The sequence below is a fragment of the Rhagoletis zephyria genome, unplaced genomic scaffold (genome assembly GCF_001687245.7).
Source record: "Rhagoletis zephyria isolate East Lansing unplaced genomic scaffold, Rhagoletis_zephyria_1.1 Rzeph_scaffold_04820, whole genome shotgun sequence".
Taxonomy (NCBI): Eukaryota; Metazoa; Arthropoda; class Insecta; order Diptera; family Tephritidae; genus Rhagoletis; species Rhagoletis zephyria.
The window spans coordinates 1-17,076 of NW_016161903.1; the positions used below are offsets into that span (position 1 = coordinate 1).

Here is a 17,076-nt window from a genome sequence, read left to right on the forward strand (position 1 = left end):
ACTAATGCATGAAAATCCTAACCTCAAAAAAATCACCCGTTATCATCGCTGGCACATATATTATGTGAACTCGGTGAGCGTGTGCATACATTTATGATTTTAATTAAGTTTGCAACTGAATTGTGGCATAGTTAATTGGCAGGGAAAAAAGTTTACAGTTAAACATTTTCGTCACAAAAAATTACTAGTGCTAAATGAGAGATATTTCCCTGCAATCTTTTATCGATCTGCGGTGATAACAGGGGCTACAATTTTTGTTTGTCTCTGTACTCTGACTTTTACGAAGTTCCAGTTTTTACTTAAAAAATTACATTTTATTTTTATTTCTGCTTATTTACTCACCTGGTGGCACTATATCCCCGCGTTCTCTCGTCCAGTAATTAATTGACTTAGGAAAGGCTTCGGATTGGCATTCCAGTGTAACACCTTTACTTTCCACTGCACCGATTAGCTGATTTTGCACTGTAATCATTGGCGGGACTGAAACAAAACGAAAATAAATAATTAGCTTAGATATTAAATGTGAATTAAATAACAAATCTAGGGTATGTTTGTGATTTAATAAGTTAAATAAAATATTACAAAGATATGACTATCAAAAAAAAAGAGGCTAAAAACGATTGGTTTCGAAAATATTTTTGAAGAGTGTTGCCCCTTATAATTAATTAGTTAAAAAATATTACAAAAGGGGCTCAGAGTACAAAATTTTAATATAAAAATATATATGTATAACCAGCGATGAATAAAAAATCTTCTATCGTGCTCTTTTCGGCCACTTAACGTTTCTTTTGGGGTCCGACCATTTGGTAAATAATTAAGACTTTGCTAAGTTAACTGTAACTTAGCAAAACATTCATTCAATGAAGTCTTTTTACTACTTATCTGCGCTTCTTTTTTTGGGCTTTTTTTGTGCTTTCAAAATATTGCCCAGTAAACATTGAAAACCCGCTTGACGTCACGCTATCTGGCCCACTTCTTAAACTTTGGTCGAACACGGATAACAATTATTGAAAAATTACGTGCTATTTTTGGGCTTTTTATTTTTCACCAAAATAATTATAGCAGCTCTTCCAGTTTCCGAGATAATTAATACTTTGCTGGGTTAACTGTAACTTAGCAGAACATCCATTCAGCGAAGACTTTTTACTGCTTACCTGGGTTTATTATTTTGGGCTTTTTATGTGCTTTGCAAATATTACCCGTTGATCATTGAAAGTTCGCTAAAAATATTGCCCAGTTAACATTGAAAAATCGCTTGACGTCGAACACGGATAAATATTATTGACATGAAAAGTTCTATTTAGCTACGCTTTTTATTTCTTTATGTCTAAACGGTTGGTATTCTGCACCACGGCTACTTCGGACTATTTCTCTCTAAATCCTTGAGTACGGGAACAGGCTAAATGTGAATAAAAAAAAAGTAAACAAACAAATGTCAAATTAAACTCTGAGTTTATTAAACACCCCAATGAGTACACTTGACAGTTGTTTATAAACTTAAAACGTTAAAGTCTTCACTTAGTAGATGTTTCGCTAAGTTACATTTAACCCAGTAAAGTCTTAATTATCCCGGAAACTGAGTGAGCACCTTAAATAATTTTGACGGCCCTAAAAAGCCCCTAAATATCACCTAATTCCTCAGCAATATTTATCCGTGTTCGACCAAAGTTTAAAAAGTTGGTCGGCTACCGTGACGTCAAGCGATTTTTCGATGTTTACTGGGCAATATTTTTAGCCATTTTTCAATGTTCAACGGGCAATATTTGCAAAGCACATATTGCAAAAGCCCAAAATAATAAAACCAGATAAGCAGTAAAAAGTCTGGATGGATGTTCTGCTATGTTACAGTTAACCCAGCAAAGTCTTAATTATCTCGGAAACTGGAAGAGCTGCTATAATTATTTTGGTGACTCTAAAAAGCCCAAAAATAGCACGTAATTCCTCAATAATATTTATCAGTGTTCGACCAAAGTTTAAAAAGTGGGCCAGATAGCGTGAAGTCAATCGGGTTTTCAATGTTTACTGGGCAATATTTTGAAAGCACATAAATAGCCTAAAAAAATTAGCCCAAATAAGTAGTAAAAAGACTTCATTGAGTGAATGTTTTGCTAACTTACGGTTAACTTAGCAAAGTCTTAATTATTTACCAAATGGTCGGAGCCCAAAAAAACGAAAAGTGGCCGATAATAGCACACAATGAGCACAATAATACGAACGAATTTTTTCTTCAATTTTTCATTTCAGTGCCGCTAAATTGATTGAGCTAGATTGTCCCATGCAGCTAAAACAACTAAAGTCACTCATACGCAGCGCTGTACCATATCTTCTAAATATATAAAATAATAGCCGTTTTCGTTGTTCGGAGTTAACTCAAAAACTACTACATAGATCTCAGTCAAATTTTCAGAGGTTATACCCTGCGTATATGGTCCTATTATAGGCTACCAGAAAACTCGCTAGGTGGCGCTGGGGTCGAGTTATTTATAAAAATCTTATTTATGAACCGATTTCTTTTAAATTTAAAACGTAAGCTAGCAGCAAGATGGCAAACACGTTTACCAAAAATAGACTCGCTAGGTGGCGCAGGAGTCGAGTTATTTATAAAAGTCGTATTTATAAACGGATTTCTTTCAAATTCAAAAGGTATAATTCCACCATAATGGAAATTACGTTTAACAAAAACGGAGCCGCTAGGTGGCGCGGGAGGCGAGTTATTTATAAAAGTTGTATTTATGAACCGACTTCGTAAGCACGATGAAAAAAGCACTTGCGAAAAACGGACCCGCTGGGTGGTGCTGGAGTCGAGTTATTTATAAAAGCCGTATGTATGAACGTATTTTGTTAATACACATTCGAAACGTTTATTACTTTCATGATGATTTTTTTCATCTTCCCTGAATCGGTTCACTTTTCGCTTTTGGTTTCTATGTACTTACATTTCGCGTGAATTTTTTTCTCGGACGAAACTCAGGATAAGGAAGATTACATACATAAAATGATAGCCATTTACGTTTTTCGGACTAAACTCAAAAACCACACAATAGAGCCCAGTCAAATTGTCGGAGGTCCTATTATAGGCTACTAGAAAACACGTTGGTGGCGCTGGAGTAGAGTTACTTATAAAAGTATTTATTAACAGATTTCGTTCAAATTCGCATCGTATGTATGATGAAAAATTCCTTTGCTAAAAGTGGACCCGCCGGAGTTTAGGTATTTTTATAAAATCTGATTGGATTTCATAATCCGTATTCATTTCATGACAAGCAAAGGTTTTGCAGAAAAGGGACCTAATGGATGACGCTGCACCCGAAATATATAGAAACCCCCACTGGGTTTGTTCTGCTTTGGCCCTATGTTTATCTTAGACGAATTTACTTTTCCGTTGGCTAAAGCAAGGATGCGTTTAAGTATGCATTTAAAGACCGTAACACTGTGTAAGTGTGATCTTGCATCTACTTCTGATTGACGAAGTTGCTCGAGGCGGTCGTTGTTACAGCAGTAAGACTCAAAGGAACCAATTCATAAGTATTAATACGAATTGTAAAAGTGGCGAATTGACAAGGAAAGATTCGACCACATCTGCCCAAGAAGGAACACGATAGGTATATCAATGGCTTCATTTCAACGCGAAAACATCATCCTGTGAGGCAGCGAGGATTCTTGGCCCTCCTGTGATTAAAAACGCTCATCTGTGCTCTTGAGTTTCCGTATAAGGACTTTTATTGGCTTACATGGTACACCGGACCAATGCTGAAGTTGCAGTATCATAGAAGAATATTACGCACGCTGGGCAGAGATCTCCCAGGTGGAAATAAGACCACAGGTAAAACGCATTACATCGAAAGGGGTTGGTATTCCATATGGAATCACAGCGCTACTATTCTCGGCATATGTGTGAGGAGGATTCCGATTTTTAGTAGTTTCAATTTAAACTAAAAATCTTTACTTTTCTCTTTTAATTTTTTTTTTAAGAGATTAGGCGCCGCGAAGCAAGCGGGCATTTGCTAGTACTATATAAGAGAATAGGTGTATTAATGGACACCAGGACGTATGAGTGACGTTAATAAACTTAAAATTTCTCATAATCAAATGCCTAAATTTTCTTTTAATAAAATATCACATAATTACTTACAGTGTACAATCAGCGTTATTCGTTTGCTCACTGATGGCGGCACACCATTCGATGCTATGCAAAGATAGGCGCCCATATGCTGCCGCTTTACCCGCGGCAAAACTAAATTAACACCTTCGATGCTGAGCACTGCAATTAAAAAAGAAAGGAAACGATGAAAAAAAGGTTTTCAGTTGTTTGATATGCCTTTTCATGCGACGCACGCTGTAGAAAATAAATGAAAAACAAATGTGATGAGCCTGCCTGACCAAAACAGTACGAAATTACTTTAAAAACATAAATGTTTGTTTCTTAAAGCGAACTCAATAAAAGGTACGCTAAATTCTATGGTAATTTTGTACAGAGTATTGAGCCTAAGAAGAGAAAGCAAAATAATCCAAGAAAATTAGCAAATCGTAGGAAAATCTTTGGAACTATATGTAACTAAGTAGGTATTTAAACTAAAGAAATTTGACAATTTGTTAAAGCATCTTTTCTCCGCAGCTGTCCCATTATGTTAAGATATATTTTTTTTTTATTAAATTCGCTTCCACATAGTATTTTTAAAATGGCACACATTTTTCGAAATTTAAAAAGTATTTGTGGTCCCATTATATCGAGCCCTAATGCAACATTTCTGCATCAAAACGAAAATTTTGAAACAAAATGTCGCTTTTTTTTCTTGATTTTGATAACAACATTTATAGATAAGAGAAAAAGTAAGTTTCAGGTTTTTATCTAAATTCCTAGTAGCCCAAACTGGACCCACTATAGAACGAAAAACCCTGTATATTACTCAGAAGTCCATAACACGTAGAACAAAAGTCTCCATAAGTCCAATGCTCTGAGGTTCTTAGTTTACGAGCGACAACCTGTCAAATACGAACTTTTATACACATCTTGCAAAATTTGAAGGAAATTAGCCGAAAGTCATTTCCCATAGGAATTCTGTGGGATCCTTTGCGATTGTGGACAGGGCTCGATAGCTCTTAGTCTTTAGATTGAAATTTTACCCTTTCAGGACCAAGGGAAACATATCTATTATTGTATGAGTTTTCAGTAGTTATATATATTTTTTTTATTTTGAGGATGCACCTCATTAAAAAATTTTTCTCTAGAATTTCAGCAATTTTTTTTCTCAAAATTATAAAAATTTATCGAAATATGAATTTTTATTGGAAAATTTTTACTTAATAAAAAAAATTGTGTTCTAAGAAAAAATATTAAAAAAAAAAAAAAATAAATTATTTAGGAGAAAAGCTTTTGAGGAAAGAAATATGTATGTCTACTCATTTTCAAAAAGAATTTACCAAACATTAAAAACAAGAAATATTGCTTAAATTTTTTTTTTTCTTTTTTAAGAAAAGTAAGTACATATTTTTTGAAAAAACTATTTTGATTTAATTTTTACGCAAAAATTATTTTTGTAAGAAAATTGTGCATTACGTATCATAAATACAAAAAATTAATTTAGGAGAAATAGGCTCAACGTAGAAAAAATTTACCAAACATAAAAACAATTTTTTTTTTTGTAGAATAAAATTACTTTCCCGTCTCAAAATATTTTTTGAGGGAAAAAATTATGTTTAGAAAAAATAAACACTCTTAAACGTTTATTTTTTAGGATAAAAATTTTGCGAAAATAAGTATTTTTTTGGAAAATTTGATGCAGAAATGCATCTATGTCATAATAATAACAGATTGGCGCTTACACATATGTTAGTGTTTGAGGTTTGCCATTGCCTGCCGCGGGACGACCGCTGTTAAGGAAAAACCTTTTTTCTATATTTTTTGCGATGTTGCTTTGACCAGGGCTTGAACTCAGGCGCTGCGGAGTGGAAGCGCGCACTGCTTACCACTACGCCAAAGCGGCCGTTGTTAATATTAGGAATATTTCCGCATGAAAAATAAAAATTTGAAAAAAATGTCGCTTACGTTATTTTGGCGGTTAGGGCTCGATATGAATAACTCGACAGCGAAAAAAAGCTTTTAGGAGCTTTAAAATTTTAACTTTTTAATAGCCAACCGTGATTTAACTTCCCATTTCTTTAAAAGTGCAGGTCACAGTATTTCCAAATATACATAATACATGTCGTTACCTTAATATAGAAAGGCCCTAACTCATATAGTCGTCGTTGAAATGCAAAAAACCGTAACTAACTAAATTTTTTTTTATTGCTTAAAACGATATGGGAACTTATAATTCGATGATATGTATTATAATCCATAAAAAAGTGTATTTTGAATATCTAGATAGTTACGGCTTTTTATATTTCAGCCACGATGTGAGATAGGGCTTTTCTGAAGCTCTCCAATATCTATGCTCCCAATAGCTAAAACTAGGTATAACGCATGACGAGTTGTCTCCTAAAAATGCTGTTCGCATGCCGCTCATTGCGTTGCCACCACAATAATATTTCAAACATATGTTTTAATTTTCAACAGTTCACCAGGTCCTGGGGCGTTTGGCTAACAGGTAAGTATACCACTATTCGTGCATAGTTTGATAGATACTCCTAATTAAGTTTTTCCATATTTTAAAAATATAATATAAAATAGTTCGCTTAAAACAAATAGAAAAACGAATAGCTAGTTGAATAACAAAAATAAACACAAATCAAAATTCGCCTCCAAATTGCGGTTTTACAGAAATGTAGTATGCATATGAATATGAATATGTGGCAATAATCCTAGTTATATACGCAGCTCATGCGTTATCTAACAACGAAATCAAATTAAAAATTTATGAAAGTATCTAACGAGATACAAAAACAAAAAGAAAAAGCTAAATACAAAATAGGTAAAATTAAGGTCGATATTGTCAGCTGTGAATTCTCCATGAAATTTGCATGTGTAAACCGGCCATTGCTCTTTTAGCAGTTACCGCTTTTGTGAAAATTCTCTAGAATACAATAAAGTAAGCGTCACACACGGCAATTTGTGCGCTTGATTGTGCACACAGCCGAGCACAGGCAAATATTAGTTAGGCTCCACGTAATGGTCGTACTCGTTGTTGTTGTAAGAATTTAGAAAATAATGGTATTCGCATGGTAACATACAAAAAAGACAAAACAAAAAAACAATACTAACTAACTAACAACAAGTGCATAATGGCTATAATAACAGTTGGCACAGTTTTAGCCAAACAATAAAATGCACCTACATTCACACATATGTATGTATGTACATAAGCACAAGGTAATGTGAATTTAAATGTGTGCATGTGTGTATATTTATGCGAATAAACACAAAAAATATTGCAACCCATTTGTACGGTTGCATTGAGTGGCTTATGACTTGCTAACAAGCTTCTGCTCGTTTACATATAAACTTTGATACGCATACTTACATACATATGTTCCGCTATAAGTATGTGCATACCCAGCAGGGCAAACTACTATTTAAATGTGAACTAGAATTCTACCAGTTAGCTTTTGAACTCAATTAGTTCGTCTTCCAACCATTTTGCATGCCAGCGGCAAATATTTTTATTGTTTGGCTATGCATCAGCACATACCAGTATTAATATTAGTAGCCTCATACCAGTTTACGGGATAAGCTGACGATTCGTTAAGCATGAAAGGAATATACATATACAATGGTCGAGTGAGCAAAGCACTGGCGCATATTTTTTAAATAAATTTTTTGTGGTAATTTTTAAACTTTGTTGTTTTAAAAATAATAATATATATATTTTTAAATTTAATGAAACCCTCATGATTTTTTGGATCCAGGTTTACTTCCAATTGAAATTAAATTCAAATTTTTAAGCTTTGTAAGCATATAAACTGAAATAATGAGCATTATTTACCATTGATGTAAATTTAAAAATCGCAACCACCTCCAATTCTATGCGAACCTGTAATCTCAAAACAAGTTGTCACAGTCTACACTTGCACAATGGTTTTTTCAACCAAGTTATGGTTATGGTTTTTTCATGGTCAATAAGCCGATTGTAAGAAATGTGATCCAATTTGAAAATTTGAGAACCAATTTGTATATATGGCAGTGGCTAAACGAGCAGAGGAGCTTGCTGTTATTTGTTGGGTTCCAGCAGTACGAATGCCGTCAGCGCGATACATAATTTTGATTTTTTTTCTGTTTTTGTTTTTTTTTTAAATACGAAAAAGCCTCTGTGAAGTGCAGAACCAAATCAAACGACGAAGAAAATTGATTCAAGTTCAACATGTGAAGACACATGTATGAATGTTTGCTGTTATTTGCTAATCCCGTCAGAGGCAACATGTTAAAAGGATAATTAAAATTTTTGTTTTGTATCTCCGAATTATGAAAAAGCATCTGCGAAGTGCAAAACATAAACGTATTTATATGAGAAATCGCCAACCACAAGTTTGGTTAATATAAACAAAATTGTGGTTAATATTACCAAATCATTGTTGAAAATATCAACTTTTTCAAGTTTTAATTTGGTAAATATTATTGGTTGATTTTTCTCTCAGTGTGGGAGAAAGGCCATTCATTGCTTTTTAGTTTTGGCTTTGATACTTAACAGGTGGTCACTTAGAAATTGTCGTACTGGTAGGCCACCGTTTTAGCTCACTCCAGTTCATGTACCAGTATTTTTACTGACTGATTTGAATTTTTACTGCAGGGTATGGATAGACATTTTGGTATTAGGCACTCAATAACAGTGACATTTTTATTTGAGTAGTCATGTGATTTTATGCATTTGCGAATTTTATTGCGGTTAATGCCAACGAACGTTATGTTGCTTTGAGATAAATTTTGAGTGCTTTAGGGGGGCGGGGGACTTATGCAAATATCCTTAATATTAAAAAGTGGTTGCTCTCAACTTAAATAATCAAGAAAACAAAGCACATATACTTATAATTCTATATAGAATCTTCGCTACTTGGGCGAAACATTCCATTTGCAGGTCTATTCTGCGCTGGTAGCAAACATTTAAGTTCTCCTTTCAGTTTTTATTAATGGAATTATACAACTTTTTCAGTTACAAAATGTTCGATAACGTTCAAAATAGGCCTGCAAGACTACTTATTCTGAGTATCAGAAGTATATACATTTCTCTGTGCCGGTTTATAATGAGTTTATGATGGGTTGCCATAGTAGTTTCCACTTTATACTTCTGAAAAATTGATACTTGTGAATGTCCTGCGGTTATAGTTGCGAGATAAAGGCTGTCAGATTATCGCCTACGTTGACTATCTGAATCTGAAAGTAAGGGGGAAGCATTCTCAAGTTTATGCGTTTTAACGCCAGTGTGACCAGGTTAGCCTTTTTGAGGCAAGATTCTGCATTTAATTTTATGCCATAGCCTCAAAAATTTAAATCTGACTTCGTGGATTTTTCTGTTTCCTTTTTTACCTAAAATATTTATAGTAAAATTCGGACCGGAACTAAAAAAATAAGTACCTAAGATTACTACTAAAATGCTTTGGTATGTCTAAAGCTACTATTAGCTTCAGCTTCCTTCGTTAAATAATGTAACGCCAACTCTCTCATAGGAAGTTAAGATTCAAGAGGAACGCACTAGGAAGGCGATAAATGCTCTATACACCTTCAAATCAGCTGTAGAGAAAAAATTGGGACTTAGGCCTCACATTGTTTATTGGATGTAAACAGGGCACAGTGACTCAAAACTGAAATGTACTGTTAATAATTCACTGGAGCCGTCTGTCACTCAATTTGGTAAATTTTTTCTCTATGCCAAAGCTAATAAAATTTGCAAGAATTCAGCAGAGCCCGAACTTTTAATGCTTATATTAAATTTTTGATTGAAAAATGCTGAGAAAGTAGCAATTTTAAAGAAAATCGATTCTCCTGTTCAATTTAATAAATTTTACATAATAAAAACTAGTTGGAAACAATTGTAGGGTTCGTTCAAAAAGAAAAAACCCAATGAAAAAGAATTAGCAATGTTATTAAAAATGTTCACCAAAATTAAATTTTTTATTAGTTCTTAGAAATTATTATGCAGTTTAATAGCTCGCGAAATTTTAGTATAATAAATTGCAAGCTTCAACTGGCTAAATCTTATATAATAAGAATATAAACAACGCAAGATATTTGGCATGCATCAGGGTTCGAAAAGTTAGCGAAAAAAACTATTAAAAATCAATGCGAACTCGAAGACATTTCCAACTTGCACCTTATTATACTGAAATTTTGCGATCTATAAAACTGCATACCCAAAATTTTACTAAAAACTAAAAGAATTCTAATTTTAGTGATTTTTTTTTTTACATTCCAAGTTCTTATTGTGAATCGTGTGGCTTTATAAGCTTTCGTGGAAAAAAAAAACATTAATCTAATTGGTTAAAAAATTAAGACCTATGAACATTAAATTCCAGTTTTGAACCACTGTGCAGCGGTTGTACGTGCAATTTTGTTCTGCAGCATTATGGCTTGATGACCGCCACTGGATTGGTCTACAATGAGGAATAAATTAACCAAGGTTCAAAGGGGCTCTATGAGCTCAACACAGAGAAAAGTCTTGGGGACATTTCCTAACTTTGGTGGGAAGCCATAGGCAGTAAGATTAAACGCGCTGATAAAATGGTGTGATACAAGTCTCGGATTCTTCAAAATTTTGAAATATTTTCTAGGAAACTCTAGGTGTCTAAACGACATAGTATCGCGTCTTGCTTCAAGAAATTATTTCCATGCAAAGATTTCGGCAAGGAGCGATTGGCAAAAAAAGAACCTGCTCTTGGAACTACATGTATCCTAATTCTGCGGCCAAACAACCGATCGCTTCACGTTAGTACTGAAAATGAGGTATACTGCGACTAACTAACTAACTAACTAACTAACTAAGTGGTGACCCAAGAAACTTTTAAAAAATTTCAGCGATGAAACGGTTTTGTAAAATTATCTACTATGTCTTAAAAGTGTAACAGAAAACTAAACTTCTCTTTAACTGTAATTGCAGTAGTCCAATAAAGCAAACCGCGAACCACCGACAGTTTGAGTGCACTTTTAATAACGACTCCTGTAATTGGCCAATCACTGCTGGAGCGCCACATTTAAATAATCAAATTTCAAATGTTGCGAGTATCAAAACTTTTGGGAACACCAATTTTAAACTAAGCCGCGTACGCCACAACACTAAACAATATCATTTAAATACCAGCAAAAGTTGAAGGGAATCAAATAATACTGTTATACAACTAAATCAAATAAAAAAGTTGGCACAAAAATAACACTAAAAAAACAAATACAAATACAAAAAAATAATAATACTTGTAATAATAATATTTGTAGTAACAGCAATACTCGTAATCACGACCAAACGAGTTTTGCAGACATTTCTAAGCCATCGAGGAAAGGTCACCTGCCGCATTTCCCTATCCGCCAATTTGCGCTGCTCATACAAAATAGCACACATACCGACTCGTACAAACTATACAATATGTAGAAAATAAAAGCAACAACAACTATAACTTTTCACGTGTATGTAGAGCCACCGGCAGTCGAAACCACTTCCATGTATACTCCAACCAACTACATACATACTACGTTTTCCTCCTTTACCATCCATGCCCAGCTTGTAAGCGGTTTTTGCCCTTTTCACCAATGCAAGTTACCGTCGAGTCGTTGCCGTCGTCATCGTCATCATCGTCGTCTGCACTACTCTGCACTTTACTCGTAATACTTAAGTATTCTGGCAAATTTTTCACATTCGATTTACAGCGTTACGTGTTGCGGTTCAGATTCTGTTTCTACATTCACTCAACGTCGCTGCTGCCCGCCCACACAAGACTCTGCATGCTGCTTTCCTTCTATGCTCACCATGCTTCGGTCAGCTATTTTACTCCTTTTCACAAAAGTTTCCTGCCAAATGCCAATAACGTTAGCTCAACCCTGCCAAATGGCAAAAAAAAAAAAAAATGTTCCACGCTTTTTGATTGTACGACCATGTTGCTTATTCCTGTAGAACGGCGAAAAACTACGCTGTTATGCGCGCCAAATGCGAGTACAACTGCGGTCGTTTTGAAACGTTGCCAGCTGTGATAATGGGTAGTGGATAAGTGGAGTGAGCAGAAGATGGATTTTTGAGCTTGGAGTGGGCATAGTACTTTTGTAAGACCACTGCCACCACTACAGAAGAGGCCAATAAAAGGGGGAAACAAATTTGGCGCCAGACGCTTCTGCGGGATCTGAAGCCCTGATTTCGACTTCGGCCCTGAGAGTTAATGCAGATAAATACTACTTTGGAGTCGTTACGAACAGTTAGTTTTTCCAAATTTACAATTCCGTGAGGGGTGAACGCTTAGATGGCAGCGGCTGGAGGTAGGAACAAAGCTTAATCGGTTTAAACAAGTCCTAGTTTGTAGCGTTGGACACCTGTCAAAGGCGTGGTGCACCGTTTATCATTCCACGCTATAAGAAACGACATCAGTCTCTCCCACAGTGACTTAAACGGTGGCTATCTTCAGAGAACGAACGTTAAAGCCCAAGAAAACTTAAGCAGCGTGCGAGCCGGTGGTGTCTTCTTCGCCGAAAAAAAAAACAAATTTAAAATCCAAAATGTTTAATGTTCGAAAAAATAATTTTCGTAAAAAAAAAAAATATAGAAAATAAAACTGCTCTGAATGGATTTTCAAAAGTTCTTTAGAACTCCTAAGAGGAACAAAAATGTTTTCCAAAATTTCGCAAAAAAAAATAAGTGTTCAACAAAATCGAAAAAGTTTGATGTGTGAAAAATATAAAAATCAAAACCGTTTTGAGTAACTTTTCCATACTTCTAGAGTTCGTGAAAACGAAAAACAGTTCAGCAAAATTTGGCAAACAAAAAAAAAATATATAAAAAAATCAATTTAAAACTCTTCTGAGCTTTTCAATAGTTCTAGATTCCCTGAAAAGGAAAAAAAAAAGAATTCTGCAAAATTTCGCCGAAAACAATTTTCCTTAAAAAAGTCGAATACATTAATGCGGGGCGCTTTGCATGGCCTTGCATTTTTGGTAATCCGAATAAGAGAATTTGCATGTCGAAGCCACAGCCCTTATTCTTAAACGTAATGCTAATTTTTTCAAAAATTTTACCTAAAAGTGCTCAATATTTGTTGAATTTATATAAAATTTGTACTCAAAAATATTTCTATTGCTCCAAAGAACCTACATATATTCCGAAAATGAAAGTTATATCTGGAAAACCCAAGCTGTTAGAGCATTTTAAAAGCCCAAAACCGACCCCAAACCAACCGTTCACTTACAAAAATTTAATCTGTCGGTAGGTATGGACCGCCGCTTTTTTCAAATTGTTTAATTAGCTCTCGTGCAATAAGTGTGTTTGTGAAGCTGTAAAAATTACGACTTCAATATTTAAGCATGGAGTCCATACCGAAGCGTAATACTATGTTCTGACGGACATCGACCGTCTTCGTTGCTAAAACTGGTTTTCGACATAAAGCTTGTATTTTCGTCCATGTAAAATCTGTCAAACGAAAAGCAGTTTTCACTGAAAAATACTTGAAAACGTTCCACTTATTCCAATCGGTGTCGTAACTAGTTTTTTCGATTATTTACCGTAGTGGAAGTCATATTTTATCATCTCTAATACGCCATTTCGGATTTATTGTTAATTGTCTGGTCAAAGTAAAATAAGAATGAGAGTAAGAGGTTGCTAATGAAAAGAAAATGAGAGAAGAGCATTTTGGTTTTATTCTTGTGTAGCAAAACTGTAATCAGAGGATGTAAGAAATGTCAACAAAAACACTAACAGCCGGTGTGATGGCAAAAAAAATTTAATAATCGATTAATCGGTTAATTGATTAATCGAAAGTATTCGATTAACACTTGCAATTAATCGTAAGAAATTAGCCGATTAGTTGGTCATTTCGATTAAAATCGAAAATTAATAAAAACCATTTATAAGTTATAAAAATTGATTTACACCCTGTGTCAAAATTATAGCGCACAACAAGATTTTTTTTTTGTTATTTACTTTTAGTTATTTTTTTTAAATATAGTTTATTCTTTAGCAAAATCGAATAAATATAATAATATCAAACTTTGTGCAATATTAAAAAAAATCAACAAAAAATTCCAGCATTTTAATTCGATTTCTTAGAAAGATTTTCAGTATGCAGTTAAATGCATTACATTTTTGTATGAAAAACTCCAAGACTGATTTTTGGTATTTTTCTGTTTGGTAATGGTGTTACGCATTTTCTTCTTCTTTATATGGAAGAAAATAATATGAAAATATGTGCATACAGCCAACTTATTTTGATTCATACATTATTGCTTGAGTAAATTTTTAAATTTTAGATGGTTTCCTTTCGATTATTTTGAAAAATTAATCGGTTAATCGCTCGATTAATCGAAGGGAAAGTGTCGATATAGNTTTGTATGAAAAACTCCAAGACTGATTTTTGGTATTTTTCTGTTTGGTAACCTTGCTATCAATCTCCTCCTTTACATTCACGTTANGGGAAAGTGTCGATATAGTTAAATCGTTAACCGAATGAAAATAACCGATTATAATCGGTTATTTGATTAATCGTGTCATCACTAGTGTGAACAGCCTTCAGCCCACAATCCCAAAATCCGTTTTCGAAGTGTTTTCGTTGTCGGTCAGAACATGGTATGAGACGTTTTCTACGTCAAAGGTATTTAAATACAAAATACAAATACGTATTTTGTCTTTTATATTTGTATTTCAAATACTTAACAACTCTGGCGACAGCCGGTCTTTGGATGTGATGCCTTTCCACCTTGCTATCAATCTCCTCCTTTTCATTCACGTTGGTGGCACTGTGAACCTCAACCTGTCGATGGGGAACAGATAAAGGAAGGTGAAACATCTTCCCCGGCTTGACCCTGCAGTCGTCCACGGACTGCCCGAATTCCAAAACATTTTGTATCTGTTTGTCTTGAGCTGGTGGTTGCGGTATTCTGTTGCCTGAGTATGACTTTCAGGTTAATGCCGTGACCGCCTACGTCACATTAAAAGTCTAGCAGGCCTCCAATTACGTTCCGATCTCTTCGCCGATAAGTTGGTGTCTGTATGTAATATTGCCTTTATACATTAGGCAATTTTTTGACAGGCGATAATCGCCTACAAAAGTTGACCAGCTGTCTATTTTGAGACGATATTTGAATCACAATTTACACGAGGGATTTTTGGTGAACAATGTTGAATCGCCTAGAAAACAGCCTCATGTAAATACAGCTTAACGGTTAAGGCGCCCTCCAATATTTTTCACTGGATCTGTCACTGACTCACGGCATGGCCTCGCTGTTTCACAGATACCCAGGGGATCCCATAGTGACTACAACGACCGAGTTTTTTAGAATATACAAGCTAATAAGTTTAAAACTAAAAAAACAAAAACCACTTTCGTCTTCCCAAGCTCGGGGAAAGCAGCGCAGGTGCGCAAGCGCCTAGTGCGCCTTTAAGCTCTATGGAAGGCATTTTCAGGGCGGCCCTGGGGGCAACCTCACGCCGCTCTGTGATAACGGGCCTTATGTTGGGGGCCAGCTACAGCAAGGCTGCAGTGACTATGCTAGAACCGGCAGGTCAATCAGTAGCCCCTGGGGCTGGGTACACTTCAAATGCCGACACGGCTCAATGAGGCAGGGATCCCACGACCTGATTCCAGAGGGGAAAGGCAATAAGTGGCCGCAAAAGAAAACACCGGGGGAGTCACCACGAGTGAAACTATTGGCGGCTTCTCTCTGGATAAAGCAGAGGGGCGGTCCCTTCACGTTGAAATGCGGAGCCCTGCTACCCAACTTCCAAACCACAGCTGGGGTTTCGGTGGGAAACCAAACCAAGAGACAACAGCATCCACCTAAGAAAATCCAGGCGCACTCCGAGGCAGCTAGACCTAGCTTTGCTAATGTTGCTAGTGAGAGCATCTTATCAGGGTTCTTCACCGCAGCAACGAACTCGGCTCTATTCCTCGGTACCAGTGGGGGTGGGTGAAGGCGGCTCTGGCAAACGTTATTTTTGACGTCTTGTTGGAGAACCTCGGAACCCCTCCCACTTGTCGGCTGGTACCAGGGCCACATGAAGCTGGTGGCTTGCAATGATGCGAGTCCGGGGGTGCTGTACAAGGCTGCCGCCGAAAAGGTGCTGTCTATCCCGCAGCAAATCTGGGGGTGGTGGGCTCGAAAAACATTCCAGCCAGGCCTAGGGCAAGGGCGTAGGTGCCGGTTCTTAACATACTGCAAACAATGAATCCGGATCTTCCAACGGGCGACTGGAGGGTCCTACGGGTCCAAGATAATGATGATTTGGCAAAACAAGCGGTCCCGCCTGTAAACAGGGTCTCGATAAAGCTCCTGGAGCAGATACAGGGCCGAGTACTCTACGGCCTCGCGGGGACGCGCAGCGCGCTACCAGTCGAGTGCCTTAGTGGACGTGCATATCGAGGGGACGGAGCGGGATCTCTCTGACGCTGAAAGCAGTGCCTCCAAGAAATTCAACCCCGCATTGGCGATCCTGAATATGTGCGAGAAGGAGCTGCTACTCGGCGATGGTGAACGCGGCACTGACTCCCCATGTATAGTGGGGGAGCATGAACATCAATACTTCAGGTGAGTCTTTTTATCTACCTCTAACAACTAATCTCATGATATATAACAGAGGTTCAGAATATACTTTTGTTGTGTGCCGTGTGGAAGTTATAAACCTTACGCTATGTAATGATAATTATTTTGATACGGTTAAGACTGGAGAGTTCATAACGAACACTTACTTCAGGACCATAGATATATTGAGACCATTCTAGCCTTTTTTCTAACTGCAACGCAGGTTCGAACCAACCTTAGGAATACAGACTGGCCCTAGACCCAGAAATTGAAATTTCTCTGGTCAGCTGGCTTCGGTACTTTAGACTGAAGCTTTAGCAATCGTTCCCAAATTAAATCATGGAAAAGGTTTGAAGGGTGTCTTACTAGTAATCTTTTCAGTTGGAAAGGTAGTTTAAAATTTTGGGTAGCTAAAAGCTGATNGCACTCCGAGGCAGCTAGAC

The 17,076-nt window shown here is 36.1% G+C and overlaps 1 protein-coding gene across 1 annotated transcript in view; it reads right to left on the minus strand.

The window, feature by feature from the left end:
• Positions 1–315: 315 nt before the first annotated feature.
• The window catches only part of DIP-eta (Dpr-interacting protein eta), a gene marked incomplete at its 5' end in the record, with an annotated part of 46,543 nt that continues 29,782 nt past the window's right edge, over positions 316–17,076 (minus strand). The window contains 2 exons of the mRNA XM_017626749.1: positions 316–480; positions 4,133–4,261. Coding sequence (XP_017482238.1) covers positions 335–480; positions 4,133–4,261 — 275 coding nt within the window. The remainder of the gene's footprint in view (positions 481–4,132; positions 4,262–17,076) is intronic.